Source organism: Bos indicus x Bos taurus, chromosome 13 (assembly GCF_003369695.1).
Source record: "Bos indicus x Bos taurus breed Angus x Brahman F1 hybrid chromosome 13, Bos_hybrid_MaternalHap_v2.0, whole genome shotgun sequence".
Lineage (NCBI taxonomy): Eukaryota > Metazoa > Chordata > Mammalia > Artiodactyla > Bovidae > Bos > Bos indicus x Bos taurus.
Window position 1 is genome coordinate 58,027,191 of NC_040088.1, and position 22,512 is coordinate 58,049,702.

General features: G+C 43.6%; 1 protein-coding gene across 23 annotated transcripts in view; it reads right to left on the reverse strand.

Annotated features, from left to right (window-relative positions):
• Positions 1–22,512, reverse strand: part of KIAA1217 (KIAA1217 ortholog) — an 815,330-nt gene that overhangs the window by 63,178 nt on the left and 729,640 nt on the right. For 21 of the 23 annotated variants that reach the window (XM_027559960.1, XM_027559961.1, XM_027559969.1 and 18 more), the window contains one exon: positions 9,828–10,660. In XM_027559960.1, the coding sequence (XP_027415761.1) occupies positions 9,828–10,660 (833 nt within the window). Of the gene's footprint in view, positions 1–9,827; positions 10,661–12,682; positions 12,902–16,555; positions 17,209–22,512 lie in introns of those variants that run through there. The other 2 variants (XM_027559966.1, XM_027559967.1) reach the window with 2 other exon arrangements.

Here is a 22,512-nt window from a genome sequence, read left to right on the forward strand (position 1 = left end):
GGAATGAAATACTGCCTTTTGCAGCAACATGGACAGACCTAGAGATGATCATACTAAGTGAAGCGAGACAGAGAAAGACATGCCATATGCTATCACTTGTACATGGAATCTAAAATACAACACAGGGACTTCCCTGGTGGGCCAGTGGCCAAGACTCCATGCTCCCAATGCAGGGGGCCTGGGTTTGATCCTTGGTCAGGGAACTAGATCCCACATGCCGCAACTGAGAGTTCACATTCAGTGACTAAAAATCTCACAAGCTACTTAAAGATCTTGTACATGGCAGTAAAGAGCCAATGTGATGAAGCTAAGACCCAGTGCAGCTAAATAAATAATTGGTAAAATATGACACAAACGAACTTATCTTCAAAACAGAAATAAACTCACAGATGTAGAGAACAGACTACTTATGGCTGCCAAAGGAAAGGAGGGTTGGGGGAGGGACGGATAGGGGAGTCTGGGATTAGCAGGTGCAAACTATGATATATAGGGTGGATGAACAATAGGGTCCTACTGCACAGCCCAGGGAACTGCATTCAATGCCCTGTGATAAACTATATGGAAAAGAATATGAATCACTTGGCTATAGAGCAGAAGTCAACATAACATTGTAAATAACTCGACTTCAATAAATTCTTAATGGTTTTAAAACAGACTGGATTCCTTCAGCTCCAGAGACAGAGAGAGAGGAGGTGTTTACTGGCAATACACATTGACCCTACAAGAGTCAACGCAGACTTTTTAAGACCCACAAATTTTGGAAGTTCAAATTAACGCTTCAGTTCAGTTCGGTCGCTCAGTCGTGTCCGACTCTTTGCAACCCCATGAATCGCGGCACGCCAGGCCTCCCTGTCCATCACCAACTCCCGGAGTTCACTCAGACTCACGTCCATCGAGTCGGTGATGCCATCCAGCCATCTCATCCTCTGTTGTCCCCTTCTCCTCCTGTCCCCAATCCCTCCCAGAATCAGAGTCTTTTCCAATGAGTCAGCTCTTCGCATGAGGTGGCCAAAGTACTGGAGTTTCAGCTTTAGCATCATTCCTTCCAAAGAATACCCAGGACTGATCTTTTTTAGAATGGACTGGTTGGATCTCCTTGCAGTCCAAGGGACTCTCAAGAGTCTTCTCCAACACCACAGTTCAAAAGCATCAATTCTTCAGCGCTCAGCCTTCTTCACAGTCCAACTCTCACATCCATACATGACCACTGGAGAAACAATAGCCTTGACTAGACGGACCTTTGTTGGCAAATTAACGCTTAGACCTGGCTCTAATTCTGAATCACTTCATTTATGAACAATAAAGTCCCCAATTCAAATAAGGACAAGTGTCATCTCTGTGAACTCCACCAGATGGCGGGACAACTACTCCCAAGAAAGGCTGGATGGTTGGGACATCTCGGTGGCCCCGGATTGATTACCCAGCCACTGAGCCATCGGGCTACTTAGACAGGCTGGGGTGCAGCCACACTGAACCTGCAGGGAGTTTTAATCTTGCCAGGCAGAACCTAAACATGTTCACCTAAACATGAATTCCTCTTCTCTTTGAAGAAAGAGGTTTTAGTCGGCAAGGAAAGGGGCTTATCTGAGTCTCACAGAGTTTAGGTTGTTCTTAGTTTCTGGTTTCAGACTTAAGGCATCTGACTGACAGCATCTCATGAATATTCAAGAAAGATGCAGGGGTACATTTTAATGTCATCTAATTAGTGGCAGGTGATGGCTTTCCCTTTTGAGAAACTGGTTTGTGAGAGCTTTTCGACAGTCCTTCCACTGGTATTTTTGATACAGTATCCCCTGGGTAAGAGTAGGGCTGTCTTCAGACTTTGTCAGTTGGTTGAATATCATGTTTATCAGAGACAGCTCTTGACTGAACTCAGTAGTCTAAGGAATGACTAGCAAATATTACTTATCCATAAAGTTATATTCCTGTGAATGAAGTCGTAATTCAATTTCTCAGCACCTCTGTAATCTGAAACTGGCAAGACATCAAATCCAGATATCATTTTTCTTGGTAGCATAATGGGAGAGATACAGCAAATTCTGGATACAGATCAATCTGCCTTTCCAAATGGTATCTTTTCATTCCATTATGTAAATTCCTTAAATGCGCGCCCATCTCAGTCGGTATTCTCATGAAAGCATCCAGCCCAGCCTAAGTTCAGGGAAGTGCTCCCGTTTCTGCATTCATAGCAATTACTCTCTGTATCACTTCTTTGGAATTAATTACGTACAAGCCGTCCCCAAATTATGGCAGGCTTGTAATTGAAAAGTTTTCTTCTACTCTCATTGTTTAGAACTTGGAATAAACGGTGGCTGACTCTCCAGCTGGCTCACACAAGCCTCTTTAACCTACAGTGTATTATTAGTCTTTTCATTGTTCCTCATTGTTTTCAAGGAAAATGTGTCCTGACTTTCCAGCTGAACTTGGAGATGCTGGGAGCGAATCTCCCTCTGCAGCTCCAGCCTCAAGGAAAGACACTTCCCCCTGAGTGACTTGCACATCCTCCTCTCTTTTCTCTGCTTCACTGGGAGACCCTGCCTTTCTTAGGATGACAAAAAGATCAGCCCTGAGCATCACCTACGAATGCAATCCTATTGTTGCGGTTGTTCTTAAAAACCAGTTATTTAACGCGCATTGGTGACTCCAAAGCTTCCTGCACTGAACTGTGGCATAGCTTACATGCTTATAATATGCTTTTAATGTTTTATGACTATCTTCCCAGTTTGTATTCCTTGCAGGTGGGGACATATCTAAGTTTCTGCAAAGCATGCAGTCCCCAGCTAAGTACATAAAGAGAGGCTCAATAAACATTTATTGATCCCTAATTAGAGCTACACGGGAAAGCAATTCAGACAACAGCTGAATTGGTCAGGCACCATTAGGCATCAAAACAGGCATTTGATAACCTAATAACTTCAGCTCTACCTGGTTAGGTGTCCTTATCATCAGTCATACCTCTCGGGTGCAATTTGAAAAAGATGCTGTCATCCTGGCTTGTCTCTTAGCTCCTGGACAGAAGTCAATGTGTAACCCCCACTACTCTCCTGAAAGGGACTTAAAAGTGGCTTTGATACTTGGAACATTCTCATTTTGATGTTTAATCCCAGCTAATTCCATTCTTTGTGCATGCTTATGTTTATTCTCTCCTGTCCTCCCTCCCTGCTTTATGTTTTTCCTGGTATTCTATTTAACAACTGTCTCCCTGCTTCCTCTGGTATAGTCTTTTGTCCTCGCCATCTCTGGATATTAATCTTCGGCTTAGTAGCATTGGTAGAGTACTTTGCTCAAAGCAGGAACTCTCCAGCACTTACTCTATGCCAGGGAGGGCACAGGCACTTAACTGTAATGAGCTGTTCCATTGTATGAGGTAGGTGCTGTCATTATCTCCATTTTACAGATGAGCAAATTGAGGAAGAGCGAGACTCGGTGATCTGTCAAACTTCCAACTGCTAGCAAGTGTCAGAACAGGCACTTGAACTCAGGTTACCTAGCTTTGGAGATCACGTTCGTAAACATGACGATACTGCCTCTCAGTAAATGGTTGATCGCGGGTGACTGAACCAAGGTGGCGACAGCAAGTTCTAAGAATAATGAAGCTGCTTTACCAAGAGGTAAGGGTAGAACTGAAGTAATAATTGTCAAGATCCATGTTTTGGATTTGACAGCTTCTGGAGACATCTTTGGTTGTCCTGACTGGACAGCATGTCAGGGGACTCTGATACTGCCGAGCAGTGGGCGGGATAGGGGGAAGGCTGGAGCTGCTGATAAACATCCCAGAATGCACAGGTCAGGCCCAAAATATCAAGTGTGCAGAAGTGAAGAAACCCTGCTCTGGGAAGATCCCAAGTCTGATTATTGGGCTGGCCAAAAAGTTCAGGTTTTTCCATAAGATAATGAACTTTTTGGCCAACCCAATACACAGGAGACAACTGACGTGGCTCCTCTCCGACTATACATTCAAAAAGAAAAAAAAATCATTCTTTTTTCCATCATTCTGATCCATCCCTCTAGCAGGATACACAGTTTACAAAGTCTCCAAAGGTCTTCCAGGCACTGAACATTTTAAAATGACACAAATCTGAATTTAGACTCGACTCAGTCAGCTGGTAAACCAAGGATGTGTCCTATCTCTCAACACTACCAACACGGTGATGGTTGGGTTGGCATACATACACCACTGCTGCTATGTATAAATGGATAACTAACGAGTACCTACTGGGCAGCACAGGGTACTCTACCCAGTGCTCTATGGTGACCTGAGTGGGAGGGAAATCCAAGGAAGAGGGGATGTGTGTATACCTGTGGTTGATGCACTCCTGCTGCACAGCAGAGACTAACACAGCATTGTAAAGCTACTATACTCCAGTTAAAAAAAAAAAGATATTCAGTGCTCACAAAATGGAAAGTAATGTAAAATGATTAAGAACAGACACAAGCTACCAGTTAGGCTGCAGGCTTCCTCCTGTACATAGACATTTTCTTTCCTTTTCTTTCTGAGGCAGGAAATCTGCGAAGCTTTAGAAATCACAGCGGATTTCTTGTAGCGTTTCTCCACACACAGATGCCCAGACAGGCAAAAATTTGCTCCCAAGTGCATCCTTAACTAGTTTTATTGAATTTAGCTATTGTCAGTGCAGAATAAGTGTTAAAAATATGGTCTAAGTTCAAGTTTACCATGTCTCGAAAAACGTTCTATTAGGAGGAATCTGTCACACATTTGCAAGGAGAGCTATTAGTCACTTTGCAATGAGCACCCCTGAATTTTGAGTGTGATTTCGATATATTTCACATTATACGAGCCAAACTATAAATAGAAAATAGCAAAACATAAATGTCTTAAGAGTTTTACAATTCTTAAGGGCTGTTTTATGTGCCATGGGTAGGGATAATGATGCTGTTTAATGAAGTAATTTTATAACCTTGGGACGACAGAGCCTCACACCTCCTGTCATCCGTCACACACCATCTCCCTGGCACTGGGCCTCACAGTCACGTGGATCCACTGTCTTCTTGGAGTCCTTGATGATGGGAGATCATCTGGGTAAAACCACCTTATCACTCAAGGTCATTTTCTTTCCAGAAGCTCAGACTTGAGAATTAGAGTCAGCCCTCCATATTCACAGGTTTTACTTCCTCAGGTTCAACCAACGGCAGATTCAATTTTGCAGACTGGCTGAATCTGCAGATATGGAACCACGGATGTGCAGGGCCGACTGAACTACAAATAAGAAACCTGTGGATCTGGGTACCCACGGGCTCCCAGAAACAACCCCCATGGATGACTGTACTATCGTCAAGGTCAAAGCAGTTGTAATCCACTCTTTTACCTGGAAGTCCATGGCCATCCCAGGAAGAGGATGCTACCTCAAATATGTTCTACACTATGTTTTCCAGATCTATTATATATAATTTGTCATCACTAGGTGCTTTGTGGAAGCATCTTTATAAGAAAAGAGATGCCAAATTCTTTAAATCAAGGCACATGGACTAAGTACAAGATCAAGGTGAAATTACTTTGTCTTCAATACATTTTCAAGTCAGAGCTGTTAGAAAATCGTGTTAAAAAAAAAGTTACTGTTGGAAGTTTCCTAAGTACAGATGAAAAAGAAAAATTTTCTGATTTTGAACATCCTGCAGTTATTGGGCTACTTCATAAACGTGGTCTTCGGAAAAGCATCTCAATCCAGCAGTGTCCCAAAGAAAGCCTCTCTACAGATTTCTCACTCTCCCTCCTGTATTTCTGCAGCTGTAATTTTTACATCTTAGATGTAAAATTTCACTTGAGAGTTTCATGCAAGAAACCCTGTGGTCATGTATGGATGTGGGAGTTGGACTGTGAAGAAGGCTGAGCGCTGAAGAATTGATGCTTTTGAACTGTGGTGTTGGAGAAGACTCTTAAGAATTCCTTGGACTGCAAGGAGATCCAACCAGTCCATTCGGAAGGAGATCAGCCCTGGGATTTCTTTGGAAGGAATGATGCTAAAGCTGAAACTCCAGTACTTTGGCCACCTCATGCGAAGAGTTGACTCATTGGAAAAGACTCTGATGCTGGGAGGGATTGGGGGCAGGAGGAGAAGGGGACGACAGAGGATGAGATGGCTGGATGGCATCACCGACTCGATGGACTCACGTTGGTGATGGACAGGGAGGCCTGGCGTGCTGCGATTCATGGGGTCGCAAAGAGTCGGACAAGACTGAGCGACTGAACTACACTGAACTGAATATGAAATTGCAACAGAAATTGGTTTGGCACTTAATAAGACCCTAACTCTAAAAGTTAGACTCTTAGGGGCTGAAGTTTCTTTACCAATACTGGCACAGATTAAATATATCTAAAATAGCACCACAGTATAGGTGTGACAATGGACTATAATCTTGTGCTTTGGTAATTGTTTCTGGCATTCTTAAAATTTTCTTTGACATGGTGCTCACATTTGTCAAAATAAATCTACCAAGAATGTTCTCTTCTTTCTTCCCCCGTTGCTTTATAATTGTGTTAATATACTAGCTGGGGCAGTTTTATTTTAAATGACATGTATATATTTAGCAGCATAATTATGCAAATTTTACCATGTTGATGACTGTAAATATCCTCTCAAAGCAGCTACTTAGCATTTTGTCCTGGTTGAAATGCTCCCGAATTCACTTCTCTGTTGGGTGAAGGTGGGGCTTACAGTTTTTCACCTACCAGGCACAATACTGCCCAGTGGTAAAAGGTATGGATTCTTTGACACACCTGGACATTCTATGCCACTTACTGGCTTGGTGACCTTGGGCAAGTTTCTTAATCTCTCTGAGCTCAGTTTCCGCATCTGTAAAATAGGGATGGCAATGGTATGGACCTTGCTGGGTCGTCATGATGATTACATCATATGATGTATGGAAACTACTTAACCTCGCATTTGGCCAATAAAGGATTCTTAATAAATGATAGCTACCATCAGTGTTCTTATATTATCCCCCAGTAGTACTGCATTTCAGCTTAGTCATTAAGCGTCCCAAAAGAGTTTAGAATTGCAGTTGAAGAAGAGACCTGTCTAGTTAACAGTGGGGTGGTGGGTTGGGAGTGCTAACAGCAATTGAGCCAGACTCAATTCTTTTTTACCAAAGAAATCATTCTTTACATACTTTTTGTCATGTGCCTGGGTTGAGTTAGTGGGGATGTTTAGGTGTTTCAGTAATAGCAACTCTAAATGTACAGAGAGGAGAGTGTGTGTGTGTTTAGGGTTACAGGAGAAGGGAATCTAGCCTACCCACATATATACAAGCACGCCAACCCTCCGGTTCCACCCACTGGAGATAAGCTGATTAACAGGTGAGGAATCACGTAGGCAAAATGTGAGATAAAATTCCTCCTCTGCTATTTCACATTTACAAGAATGAAAAAAATTGAAAAATGTAAAACTGTATTCTAAAACTACAACTATATGTCAGAATATGGAAATGACCACGACAGTATATTTTAAGTGAACATTAATCTTATTTTAGAAAACTAATCAAATTTTCTAATACTTGTTATTCTAGAAAAATGCTAATCTGGATTTTCTAAAAGTAGCTGCTAACATATATGTAAGACAGAAATCCATAGCATTTTCTGAGCTTCAGTGAAAAAAAACCTCCGGGGAAACAAAGGACCTGAAAATATACTGATGCTGTGTGTGTGCTAACTCGCTTCAGTCGTGTCCAACTCTTTGTGACCCTATGGGCTGGAGCCTGCCAGGCTCCTCTGTCCATGGGATTCTCCAGGCAAGAATACTGGAGTGGTTGCCATGCCCTCCTCCCGGGGATCTCCCAGCCCAGGGACTGAACCCAGGTCTCTTACGTCTCCTGCACTGGGAGGCAGGTTCCTTACCACTAGTGCCACCTGGGAAGCCCTGCACTGATGCTGCTTAGGCTAAAATTCTTCAAGACTGATCAGGCGGCAGCAGAGAGGCGATTCCACATAGCGGAGGGGCCTTCATTTTGGCCCCACCCATAACCCAATCCTGGGAACTGGGTTCAATGATGCCAGTTATATACACGTGGTAACTGCATGCATGACAATGAACCAGGTGCTGAGCGGGAAGCCAGACGCCATCACCGTCCAAAGTGTGCCTGGAAATCAGCAGAGTGTGGATGGCTTAATGAGATACACGGTGGAATCAAGCTCACGGACCTCTCCTACCCTCAAGGTGGGTCAGCAGGGGGCTAGGGGGATGGGAGCAGGATGGATTCAAGCCCAGGAGATGGATAGGTTTTGTCTCCTGGAAGAAATTCTTATGACTCCAAGTCTCATCCTACTGGGGACACACACTTCCCAACCAGCCCCTCAGAGCCCACCAAGGGGGATGAACTGTCCTTTCTTAGACGCACAGGGTGCAGGCTCACATAAGGCCCATCGTGGCAGAGTCCCCTCTGGTTGTGACACTGGTCCGTTCAAAGAGCCTCAGTATTTATCCCACACCCCTCACCTTTCTATGGTCACAGGAGGTGTTGTTTCCTTTGATTCTTAGAATTTAACTTCCTAAGGACTTTGGAAGAGACAAAATGAATATCTTTTTCTGATTCTTAATTTTTCTTTATCCTGAATAATCAAGTCAGTCACTGTTTCTGTTTTTTAATTTTTTTCCAGTTGTGTGAGGTTAGAGCTTTAAAAGAAACACAAAACTTATGTTTATTCTCTTTCCATCTTCCTGGAATCTTTCTTTTGTGACCAGATGAGAGATGGCCCTTTCAGGATAAAAATCTGCCAAAAGGACAGAACTTTCTGATTTGTGTGATTAAGATAGTAAGATAGACATTTCGCATTCCAGTCACAATTTTGGCCTTCTCTTTTACAAGGTTATGCAATAGTAAGTGATATGATCATTTTTGGTGAGGAGGAGGGAAGCCAGGTTCCGATAGGGTACTGAGTGGCTGAATGTCTGAATTGTAATTTTCACTCCCCTTCTGAATTCCTGTATGACCCCAGGTTGCATGCTTAATCTTTGAACTCTATTTCTTTGACTAGATTTTTATGACTATAATTCATATATTTATTGCCTTCCGTCAACAAATCCAGGCTAGAGAAATTCTCTGTCAAAATCAGCTTTTCTATAACTATAAATTTGAGGGTTTTAAAGATGTCGTATGAAGGTTTCAGGTGAATTACAAAAACATGTAAATTAAAAAAGAAATTTAAATATCCAGTGTATCTTATCCACAAGAAAAAGCTTTGCTGATCTCAGTACCACTCCCAAATGAGTTATTACATTGACACCATCCTAATTTTATGCAGATTTATGTTTTTATCACCCTGGATGACAGATAGTGACACATTCTTTTCATTTCCCCAAACCACATGAGAAAACAAAATTTCACTTCGAGAAAAAAAAAAAAACAAAAAAACACAAACTGCCAATTTAAACAGTGAACACTTGAACCACTCACTCCTTCTTTTCAGTGGGAAATCAATAATGATCAGCTCTTGAATAGTTTGTCTGAACGGTTTCTTCTCATCTGCTAACCAATTTTCTTCTGAATGATTCAGATCTATACTAATGATGGCACTGTTAGACCCACGCTTGGGAGGCCCATTCCGACCCCTCTTGTTGGGGTGGCCTGCCCTCCTGCCCCACTGGCCAACACCACTCAACCAACAGGTTTAGAAACTCCTTGCAGACAAGAACCACCTATGATCCTACTTCCCCATGTCCCCACCCCCTCCACCCAACACAGAATCCAGAGGGCACACTGCTCAAGGCTGGTACTCAGCTAACTGCTGCTCTCTCCTGCTGACTCCCGTAACACAGCCCAAAACAACCAGCAGGTGGGCACGGACCACCCTCGCGCCACCCTCACCGCCTTACCTGGTCTCTCGGTCTTTGGGTATGGTAGCCGTGCTGTAAGCGAACACCTGCTTCTCAACTAGAGGAGGGCCGAGGTCCACAATCCCGGATAATCCTGGAGTGGTCCGTGGCTTCTCAATGTACACCAAGGTGCCAGGCTCCTTCTTGAAGCCCTGGCGGCTGGGCGAGGCCCGGTCTGGCTGCAATGTGTGGGGGGGCCCGTGGGCGTTATGGTGACCGTGCATCTCCACCATCCTCAGGTCGCCGACTCGGTGAGGAGACGCCGGGGGCGTCTTGGAGCCCAGAGTGGGCAGGTGGCTCTCTGGGTATTTCCTTGGCTTCTGTCTGTACAGTGACTGCTCCATGTGCATTTCCGCTTGCAGAGATGGGTTGCAGTAAGCACTGGCTGACCGAATGGCGGTGCGGTGATACGCGATGATGTGATCGGGGACATCCAGTGGGTGCCCGCCGTGCGAAGACGCTATGCTCATCCGCCCCTCGTGATAAAGGTAAGGGTCGGCATAGAAACCCTCATTCCGGTACATGGTGAGGTTCTTGCCGCTCATGTCTTCATCCGGCTTCACGTCTCTTCTTTCCAGGATGGCGCTGGGGCTGGGGGAGATGGATCTGGAGACTGGCAGGCTGGAGAGTCTGTCCCTGGGGATGGTGGCATTACCAGGAACCACCATTGGGCGGGTGCCTCCGTACGGAATTCTGGATGGAGAGGGAGGCATGGAATGGGGCACGGGAGTGGACGGTGGAGAGTTTGGAATGGCGTGGGGTGGAAGAGTTGTGGGTCCAGGTCGAGAGGCACCAGGGCCATCTCCTCTTGCATAAACAATTTCTCTCTGCATCTGGAAAGAAAACAAGAAATTAGAACATCTACTTTGATATTCATTTTTAGAGACGTCTCAGTGTGGCTTCCCTGATGAAACCAGCTGAAGAGTGGCTCCTGCAAGATGTCTGTGCCCCCAGTCCCTAGATCCTGTGCCCATGTTCCCTTACATGGCAAAAAGGACTTCACAGATATCCCATTAAGGATGTTGAGAGGGAGAGATTAGCCAGGTGGACCCAATGAAATCACAAGGGTCCTAATCTGTGAAATAGGCAGGAGGGTCAAATGTCACTGAAGGGGATGTGATGGCTGAAGCATAACAGAGCAAGATGGAAAGATGCTGTCACCGAGTCCAAGCTCATACTGCTCTCTGCACGACAGGCCAATAATCAAAAGACAAGTTGCTGGGGCAACGAATAGAGACTTTATTCAGAAAGTCAGCACACTGAGAAGATGGTGGACTCATGCCCCAGAGAACCATCTTGCCTGAGTCAGAATTCAGATTTGGTTTGGTTTTGTTTTTACAGTAAAAGGGGTGGGAGTAAAGTCAAACACTTCCAGGTCCCCGTCTGCCTCCAGAGGGGAGGTGTTAATTTCTTCTTCTCTGTGGTCATTCTCTATTCCCAAGAACCATTCCCCACTATCACTGTCTGTTTCACAGTCCTGTGGGAAAAGGGACCAAGCCCACTTTGGCTGGCTACTTTCTGCTGAACGCAGGTGATGAATATTCCTTAGTCAGTCCTTGACAGCTATTTGAACCCAATGAAACCTCTGAGCATTATGCTGTCTACTTTGTAACTGAACTTAGGGCTTTTCCAGTTTTCAATACATATACTAAATTCCTGCGCTATTTATTTGGACAAAATTAAACAAAACGGCTGACCCTTTCATAGCTACAAGGGAATTACCATCTACTTCAGTTGCATAGGTAGGCCTGTTGGAGGCAAACTCATGAACAGAGGTTAGTACCCAAAGTTTTAACGTAATTGGCCACTGCTACGTGTTTTAAGGACTCCCCTGCCACGGCAGACAGCTGGAATGACCTACCATACAGTATTTTAAAGGGGCCAATTTAAGCTTGCTTCCAGGAGTTATTGATCTGCAGCAGGGCAACTGGCAAGGCCTCATCCCAAGTTCAGTTAGTCTCCTGACATTTTAGCAATTTTCCTTTTTAATGTATGATTCATTTTCTTCTTTTCTTATTAACTGTGGTCTCCAGGATGAATGTTGTTTTAATGCCTTAAGCCAAATCAGGGCATGACTTCCCTAAGGATGGCTTTAACCATCTCAGAGATTTTCTGTCCAAGAGGGATATGCTTCCACCCACACTGAGAAAGTGTCCAGGTATCTGAAATGTCTTGCAGTTTGAAGCATCTGAGAAATAGGTATTGAGTATATTTCAGTCCCTGGTGGTGCAGCTTCTTTGGCATTGAGTCCCCATCTGGGGAGCGCTGACAGCAGTTGCTGGGTTATTTTTAAGACCTTGGGGGAAAGAGCTCAGTCTCCTTTTCGGGGTTTTCATGAGCACCATCTGTAGGCTTAAAGCATGTTTAGGTGAGACTCCTGATATTGAGCTTTTGTTGTTGTTTGGTTGCTTAGTCCTGTCCCACTGTTTTGTGATCCTATGGACTGTAGCCGGCCAGGCTCCTCTGTTCATGGGATTTCCCAGGCAAGAATACTGGAGTGGGTTGTCATTTCCTTCTCCAGGGGATCTTCCTTACTCAGAGATGGAACCTGCATCTCCTACATTGGCAGACAGGTTCTTTACCACTGAGCCACCAGAGAAGCCTGGTGATGTCAACCTATTCTGATGAAAGGGTGAGGTCTATCAGAAAGTCAAATCAGTTTGTTTTTTTTCAGTAGCTAAGTCGTATCCGTCTCTTTGCGACCCCACGAACTGTAACCCGCCAGGCTCCTCTGTCTGCCACTGTCTCACCTAAATTCACGGCCATTGAGTCTGTGATGCTGTCTAAACATCTCATCCTCTGCTGTCCCCTTTCCTTTTGCCTTCAATCAGTTCATCCCACACGTTCAATTTTACCCTGGGCTCCTGTGGGGAGCACGGTAAGTCCAAGGGAGCCCCTGGGCCTCTTTATTCAGTGTTCCTCTCGTTCTACCATAGGAGCTCCCCTTTTCTTCTTCTTCTGTTTCAGCCGAGGGCAATCCATTTTCCAATGTTCCTCCTCCTTATACAGTAAGTGCATTGTTTCTTCCTCAATAGTGGCTTACTTCTCTGAGTTACCTTCCAGGAATCCAACGCCAAAAAAAAAAAGGGAATTTTGATTTGCATCTTTTGTTCTTGCTCCCTGAACACTTTGTTTTAAAACATTTTTTAATGTATTTATTTTTAAATTGGAGTATAGTTGCTTTACAATGTTGTGTTAGCTTATACAGTACAACAATGTGGATCAGCTTTATTGTATACATATATCACCTCTCTTCTGAGCCTCCTTCCCACTCCACCACACCCAACTAAGTCATCACAAAGCACCCAGCTGAGCTCCCTGTGCTATACAGCAGCTTTCCACCAGCCATCTATTTTATAGATAGTAGTGCATGTCAACCCAGCATTTTCTGATTGATGCTTACATAAGGAGGAGAAGTCCTCAGTCCTAGCGTCAGGAACTGAGCCTGGATAGGAATAGAAGGTGGTGGAAGCGGTGGATATATTGGCATAATGGTCAGAGTGGCTGGGACAGCCAGCTCAGCTAGAGGAGTTAAGGTTGAAGCAACATATCCTCTCTTTTATTCATTTTCCCTGATAATAGTAAAAATGCTTGCACATAAAGGATTTCATCAGTCTTGCCTGCTTCTTCACGAAATAGCTTTAGAGTCATTCAGAAGGCACTGGAAAACACACAGATAGCAACTGATCATCTAAGCATTAAAAGGATGCCTTTTTGCTCTGGCATCAATCAACTGGGATTACAATGCAATTGACTAGAAAACCGATTACTGCTGTGGCTGTGATAATTACTAAAATTATGACATCATTTACAAGAGTATACCAGAATTTTAGGAGTTCCATATAATTTCTACAATATGTATGTTAATAATGTTTACCCATGATATAATCTAAGAAATTTTACCATCGCTCATTTGACAATGCCTCCCATGCAATTCAACGCACCAGATAAGCCCAATTAGTTTTTCTGATTAGTAATACAGACTTATTATTTTTATTTTATGTTGGAGTATAGCCAATTAACAATGTTCTGATAGTTCCAGGTGGACAGCAAAGGGACTCAACCATATATATACACAGTTTACTATTTCTCTGAGATGCAGAGAAAACAACAAGAAGTATTCCAGGGACCCTCTGAAAAATCCCAGAGTTAGCCAGAGGTCAAATGAACTCCACTTAGAACTTGATCTTTGAGACATTAGTCAGAAATATAAAAAAAGTTCTAACCAGTGATAAGAAAAGATCTGTGGCAAATACAGATCACTTAAAAGCAGTTTAGTATTTTAAGAAAACTTTGTCCTCTTAGAGAACCAAATCCAGGTTTTGTACCACTTTAAGATTTTTAAAATTACGTTCAATCTTATCTTAGGACTTAGTTTCAAGTTACGAAAATCTGGAGAGACTATTCCAGACAAACATTCCCAAGACATTATTCCCATAGAGTTTACCCCAAACTCTTTACTTCATTTACATTTTATTTACTTAAAAGCTTTATCACATTCTTTTTCTTGCTGACAAACTTTGTAACAGGAATAATAAGGCCTTATTTGATTTCCAGCAAACCTAGATACAATAAAAGTATTATGCATAATGTTGTTTGTTGTTATTTAGTTTATTTGGCTGCGTTGGGTCTTCGTTGCACATGCTCCCAGTTGCTCCCTGGGATCCTAGTTCCTGGACCAGGGATGGAACCTCTATCCCCTGGATTGCAAGGTGGATTCCTAACCACTGGACCACCAGGGAAGTCCCTATATTTAATGTTGATGACTCAAAAAACATCTGTATCAAGCCAACAAGCTTAAGCTAACTTTCACACCAGATATCAATTCAATACTGAATATTTCCTAGAGCTCGTGAACCTGAAACCCATTCTGATGAGATTCTTTTATGTTTGAGTATTCAAACTCACTTAATTTCCTTTAAGCCAATTAAACAGAGCTCTTTTACAAATCCATTATGGCAGTGCCACACATCTATATTATGTGCAAACACATGTATAAATACACAGGGACATAGCTCCCATTCCAAAATTTTAGTCATCAGTCAGTACCACAATGTAAAAGCCATAAGTTATAAAAGAGATTGGATTCAGATTGGGTTTCTGGAAGACAGGACAAACCAAGGTCACCTGTCTAGATGACTAAACGCTTTTACTAATATTAATGGAAAAGACACTTCTATTTGTAGCTTTTGGTGACATTAGGAATCAAGTGAAACGTTTCTCTCCTCTTTCGGAATGCCCACTCCTGGACAAGAAGAGACAGTTTTGTTTTCTCTTCCCTGTTTCTTTCCTCCATTTGATATCAGTCAAGTTTTAAAATAGTGAAGTCAGAAAGAGAAACACCAATACAGTGTATTAACGCATACATATGGAATTCAGAAAGACAGTAACAATGATCCTATATGCAGGGCAGCAAAAGAGACACAGATGTAAAGAACAGACTTTTGGACTACCTGGGAGAAGGTGAGGGGGGGACGATGGGAGAGAATAGCAGTGAAACATGTACATTACCACACGCCAAGATGACCAGTGCAAGTTCCATGCATGAAGCACGGCACTCAAAGCCCGTGCTCTGGGACAACCCAGAGGGATGGCGTGGGGAGGGAGGTGGGGGAGGGGTTCAGAATGAGGGGACACATGTACACCCATGGCCGATTCATTTGCTGTATGGCAAAAACCACCACAGTACTGTAAAGTAATTATCCTCCAATTAAAATAAATTAATTTTTAAAAAATCACAAAACTGATCTGGCTGCAAGTGGAGGAACAGTACCAAACAAAATGAAACCAAAAACTCCGAGACCGCACAAAATCCTAAATAAACCCTGAAGTTTGGTCTTGGGATCCTACACACTCCAAAGACACAAGAGACCATAAATGACGTAATTAACACAACAAAGACATCAGTACAGGGTGCACGGGGTCCCAAGATAGCCTTGCCTAACCACCGTGGAGATCCTAACAGGTACAGTGGCCACACACTACTACAATAAAACAGGGGCCCCCAACCTCCGGGCCGTGGATCCGTACCTCCTGTCAGATCAGTGGCAGCAGAGTGCGCGATAAATGTGAAGAACTTGAATCACCCCGAAACCATTCCACCCCCATCCACGGAAAAGCTGTCTTCCACAAAACTGGTTCCTGGGGCCAAAAAGGGTTGGGGGCCCCTGCAATAAAATATAATGTCCCTTTCACCCATGGGTTCATAGCTATAAGCAGATCCCTTATCCAAAATACACCTCAGAGAACTATCTATAGGGACAGTTGAAATATTCCCCATTTTTAAAGTTACAAATTCAAGACCAGCAAAACACAAACAGCACACACAAATGGGAGATTCCACCCAGGTGGGGCTAGTGGTTAAAAAATCTGCCTGCCAGCGCAGGAGACCTAAGAGACGAGGATTCAGCCCCTGGGTCAGGAAGATTCCCCTGGAGCACGGCATGGCAACCCACTCCAGTATTCTTGCCTGGAGAATCCCATGGGCAGAGGAGGCTGGAGGGCTACAGTTTGTAGGGTTGCAAAGTCGGACATGAATGAAGCAACTTAGCATGCATGCAAAGAAACAAATGAACTGGTTCACGAACTGGGTAGAAGTCCAGTAACTCTTCTCTGTCTCTAACAGGGTACCCCATTCAAACACAAAACAAATTTGGCTTATTGTGGGGGGAAAAATAAGCCCCAGAGAAGAAATAAAGTTTTTAGTTGTACACACTGGAGTGACTTACCCTACTGTATGGAGCCCGCCAGCTCTCAGATGTCAATTCCTTGTTCCAATTGCCAAGCACTGAGGCAGCCAGTGCCACTTCGGAGAACTCTGAAGGATACGTTCTCAGGACAAGTGGTCCTGGCAGCTGCTAGGATCTTATACTCAAAAATGCCCCAATCCCTGCCAGATAGCCATGAGCAGCAAGGCTGGTAGGTGACTCCCCCAAATTTGTTACCGAGTCCAAGCTCACACTGCTTGACACACAGCAGGCCAGGAACTTGAGAGACGAGCTGTTGGAGCAAGGAACAGTCACTTCATTCCGAAAGCTGGCAAACCGAGAAGAAGGTAGACTCCTACTCACTAAGAGCCATCTTGTCTCCGTTAGAATTGGGGCTGCTTTTATACTAAAAGGGGCGGGAGTAAAGTCAAAGGTTTCCTGTTTCCGGTCAGCCTCCGGAAGGGATGTGTTACTCCTGCCCTCCCTGCAGTCCTTCACAGGTGGTGGACCTGATCACACAAATACCAAGGTATTAACGCTCATCACCTTAGAGGCAGGGTTCCCAGAGATAGGCTATTATGTATAATTTAAGCTTATAGGCAACATCCTTTTAGAGATTAACTTGTAATTCTGGGCTGGCGAAAATGTACACTCAGGTTTTTCCATAAGATTTTAGGGGGAAACCTGAGTGAATTTTTTGGCCAACCCAACAGAATACAAAACATTTCTACATTACTGACTTTGGAGATGGAGGAGAGAGCCATGAGCCAAGGAATAAGGTAGCTCCCAGAAGCTGGAAAAGGCAAAGAACAAGATTCTCTAGGGTCTTCAGAGAGAATGTGGCAGAGCCAACCCCTTAATATTGGCCAGTGAAACCAGTCTGGACTTCTGCTCTCCACAAGTGGAAAATAACAAATTTGTGGTGTTTCAAGCCACTAAGTTTGTGGTAATTTCTCACAGCAACTGCAGGAAATGAATATATCTGCTATAGAACTCAATGCTATGGAGTTTGAGAAAAAAATGGTAACAATGGTTTAAAAATTGAGGTCAGAGCTTTTAAGAAACGATGTGGCTTTAATGTATCCAAAGTGCTACAATGTTTTCTAAGATCATCTTGGGCACATTTTTCTAGCCTTAGCCCTGGAAAATAGATAGCAAGAATCCTTCTCCTCTTTCCAAGCTGATACAATGTAGGGACATGGCCAGGGAGAGAGGAGAGGCATGGGAAAGACTGGGAGGGAAGGTTAACCAATTCCTGGTGCTTTACCATGAGAAGTCAGCTCTGAGAGGTCTGGAGGAAATAATGATCCAGGAGATGAGTGCAATTGGAGGCAAATTATAGTAGGGATGGCAAAAAGAGAAGAGGGCAGGGAAGCCCAGGTATGGTGGAGGACAATGGACTTACGGACATAGGACAGGGTCGGGGGAGGAGGTAGGTGGGGCAAATTGAGGGAGTACCATTGACATATACATATACTACCATGTGTAACAGCGTAAAATGGGCTTCCTTGGTGGCTCAGCAGTAAAGAATTTGCCTGCAATGCAGGAGACCCAGGATCTTCCCTTCAACTGGGAAGATCTCCTGGAGAAGGGAATGGCTTCCCACTCCAGTATTCTTGCCTGGAGAATACCATGGACCGAGGAGCCTGGTGGGTCCATGGGGTCTCAAAGAGTCAAACATGACGGAGTACCTAAGCACATGTGTAAAACAGATAGCTAGTAGGAAGCTGCCGTATAGCACAGGGAGCTCAGTGGTGCTTTGTGATAATCTGAGGGGCGGGCGGCGGGTAGGTGGGGTGGGGATGGGGAAGCTCAAGAGGGAGAGGATATGTGTATACATATAGCTGTTTCACGTTGCTGTACAGGAGAAACACAACACTGTAAAGCAATTATCCTCCAATAAAAACAAATGAGTACATAAACAAAAAGAAAAAGGTTGTTCTCATAGACACAGAGAACAGATTGGTGGTTGCCACAGGCAGGAGGTAGGGGCTGGGGGGTGTGAACTGGGTGAAGATGGTCAAAAGATGCAAATTTATAGTTACAAAATACATCTAAGTCCTGGGGGTGTAATGCACAGCATGGTAACTACAGTTAATAATGCTGTATTGTATTTGAAAGTTGCTCAGGGAGTAGGTTTTAAAAGTTCTTGTCACAAGAACAAAATGGAAACTATGTTTAGTAATGGATGTTAACTAGACTTAGTGTGATGATTATTTTGCAATAGATGCATATATTGAAGCATTATGTTATACCTGTGAAACTAATATAATGGTATATGTCAATTAAATCTCAATAAAAAAATTCAAGTTGATGGCAAAAGAGGAAACTATTATAATTTGCAACTATACTACCTACTGTATTTAGTTAGGGGCAGAATCAAAAACACAAAGGAATTTAGGATGTGAAGATGTGATATTTTTGTTTTGATTAAAACCCACCAGGGTCATGCTCACTGAGATTCTCCAAATGGCTGCAAAGGCAGGGGACAGAAGCCAGTGGCACCTCTCAAGCCCTATCTTCAAGTTCTGTGATGTCACAGAAGCCACATTTCCATTCGATCTTCTCAGAGGTGTGAAAGACAAGGAGGGTATATATAAATGATTGGGGTGGGCAAGGTAGGGGCATAACGGGTGAGGACGTGGGCTCAAATGGACAGCAGTCCAGACGAGCAGCTAAGAGACCCATTGTGTGGGTGATGGGGGAAGAGAGAAGAAATAGAAGAGGCACAAGGAGAAGACTGAAAAGGAAACAGAACCCAAGGCCCTGAATACATACAGAATACATATCTTATCAATTCATTCACTTAGTCCAACAGTATTTACCATGCACTTGCTAAGAATCAAGCCTAATTCCAAGACACAGCTCAAATCAAGCCTGAAACTTCCTGCCCTGAAGAGGACATACTCTTGCCTGCATTGGGTAATGAGGATGCAGGGGATCAACCAGCTGGTTTCCCACAGCTTCCTTCCTTATCTTGTCACTGGCAGGACCCAGCAATGCAGAATCTCTGACCTGGGGACTTTGGCACATTATGGTGGATTTCATAATGGAAACGATCCAGCAAAAATGCAAGCAAAATGCAAATATGTAGCAACCAAAAGGTATCCTTTGAGGGTACATTACTGCCTGCGTGCCCAATTGTGTCTGAATCTTTTGTGACCCCATGGACTGTGTAGCCCACCAGGCTCCTCTGTCCATGGGATTCTCCAGGCACGTATACTGGAGTGGGTGGCCATTTCCTTCCCCAGGGGATCTTCCAGACCCAGGGATCAAACCTGTATCTCCTGCTCAGCAGGCAGATTCTTTAGCGCGGAGCCACCAGGGAAGTCATTGATGGTACATTACTTAAGCATTATTGAACTGGCTCCTCAGCTCCCTAAGGGTATCCTTCTCAATGTATGCAGGCTCCTCACTTGAAATTACGATTTTATCTCCACTACCCCTGCTTCCCCATCACACATACACACACATAATATGCTAATCTGTTCTCCGCCTCTAAACCAGACGTGGGATATCCTCAAGCTGTCCTCACCCCCGGGACCCTTTCCTAGACCGTGGGGAGTCACACCTAGGCTGAAGTCAAGATGCTCCAGCCCACGCACCCTCAAGACTCAGGGGCTCAGGATCTTAGACCAGGAGGGCATTCCCAAGGTCATTGTGTGATAACATACCCAATTCCCACTCCAGAATAGCTGGAGAAACCATATAACCTCTGTCTTGCAGCAGATCAACGTGGATCCTCTATAAATACCTCTCCCACCCTGTCTTCCTCAATGCAAGGCTCAATGAAAAGAAGGATCCAGCTCAGTGGTAAGCAAGGTAGGGCTTTATAGGTGATAAAATACAAGAGTGTCTGGCTCAGCCAGCAGTGCACATTTGGTCAAATTCCCCACCCAATCAGACCATATAATGGAATAATCACTCCCAATAAACACAAAGATAAATTCAAACATGCCACTGTATACAAAGAACCATATGGCGCTCAAGGCTAATCAGGTGCAACACACAGTAGGTACTACTGTCATTATTGTTATTAATCCCCCCAAAAGACTAGGTTTTCAAATGTCTAGAACCCACTTAGTCAAAGTGTTAGTCGGTCAGTCGTGTCGCCTCTTTGTGATCCCATAGACTATATCCTGCCAGGCTCCTCTGTCCACGGAATTCTCCAGGCAAGAATACTGGAGTGGATTGCCATTTCCTGTCCAGAGATGGAACCCTGGTCTCCTGCACTGCAAGCAGATTATTTACCGTCTGAGTCACCAGGGAAACCCACTTAGGAAGAATAATAATCCTAACAGGGTGAGTCACGACTCCCTGTTTTCTTTTTCCTCCTCATCTGGCTTCATCTTCATTTGGGGAATCCTGACCCCAACTAACACATAGGAAAACGGGCATCAATATTCCTAGGAGTACAGAACTGTCCAGAAGAATAAAGAGTATTAATGAAGTAAAAATGTAAAGTTAATTTTTTTTTTTTTTTTGCTCATTCTGTGGAGCATGCGGATGTTAGTTCTCCAACCAGGGATCAAACCTGCAGTAGAAGCATGAAGTCTTAACCACTGGCCCACCAGGGAAGTCCTTAAAGTTAATTTTAATTAATAAGAAGTTGAGTAAATTTCTTTGAAAACAACAGAGGTGCCTGCATGGGTGTTTTAAAAACATGTTTGGTGTGAAAAGAAATCGCTAGGAGGCACATTATATAACTAAGTGAAATGAAGTTATGTAAAGTTTAAAATTAAACACATGCAAAAAAAATCATTAGAAGAATCTCATTAGACTTTCTGGATGTCACATGCAGATGAATTCAGAAAGAAATGCAACAGTTAATAAACAACAATTCAGATGTGCTGTACATTCATACAGGGAACACAGGTAATAGTCAAAATATTTAACATCTGCTAGCCAGTACTACATGGGTACCAACCAGCCAGAATGGGACTTTGGCCAATGAGGATCAATCATAGCCATAAGCAATCAGTATCACGTACCTGATGGTAATGCTGTTATGTCAGCCCTGCCTTGTCTACCTCAAAATAATCTTGCCATCATCCAACTGGGTCACTGCATCAGAGTCACTGTCCACCTGAGTTACCCACAGTGGAGGTGAACACAAGTGTTTTGTTATGCCAGAACAGGTGATATAAGGTTAAATGTCTCCATCAATATGGGTGACATAGAGGTTGGAAGCCTTTGGCAAAAGTCTTATGTTGCTTGCCAACCCATGACTGACTTGCCAGGACTGAGTTTTGAGAAGCACCTTGAGATAATTTCATCCTTGGCTCTATTTGGAGCCCAAGAAGAGAATGACATGATGATCTTCCCATCACTTAGCGGGAAAACGTTTTAAATCTACCACTTGAATAAACCCTTAAAATTAGATAACTTGGGTTCACACACTAATGGATACAGATTAACTAAAGGCAACTCATCCATAGGACAGGGTGGAACATATGGGGAGATAAAAAGAATCTGCTTTGAGTCTTCAGTGTGATCTCCCAAGGAGACCACTTGCTATTCCGATAAAAACTGGACTTTATATATAGGAGATATTCATTGTCTGATTGAACCAGGATGATGAGTAAGATTCTATAATGCACAGTTTAAAAAAGCCCCAGCCCTTTATGTTAAAGGGGGTACCTTCCTAGAATCAAGTACCTGCAGAGTGTTTTTTTTTGTTTTTTGGCCATACCACCAAGCATATGGGATCCTAGCTCCCTGACCAGGGATCCAACCCATGCCCCTTGCAATGGAAGTGCAGAGTTTTAACCACTGAACTGCCAGGGAAATCCCTGTGTTGTATTTTAACTGTGTTCTGGGTAACGAGTAAAGAAATGACATTAAACACACTCTTGGTTTTTCCTGTACTGTTAATCAAAGTCAGACCTTTTAGGAGAAAATTATTTTAAACTTTAAAGGTAAAATAAATAAAACACACACATACACACCTATGCACACAGTTGCTATTCACCTTAATA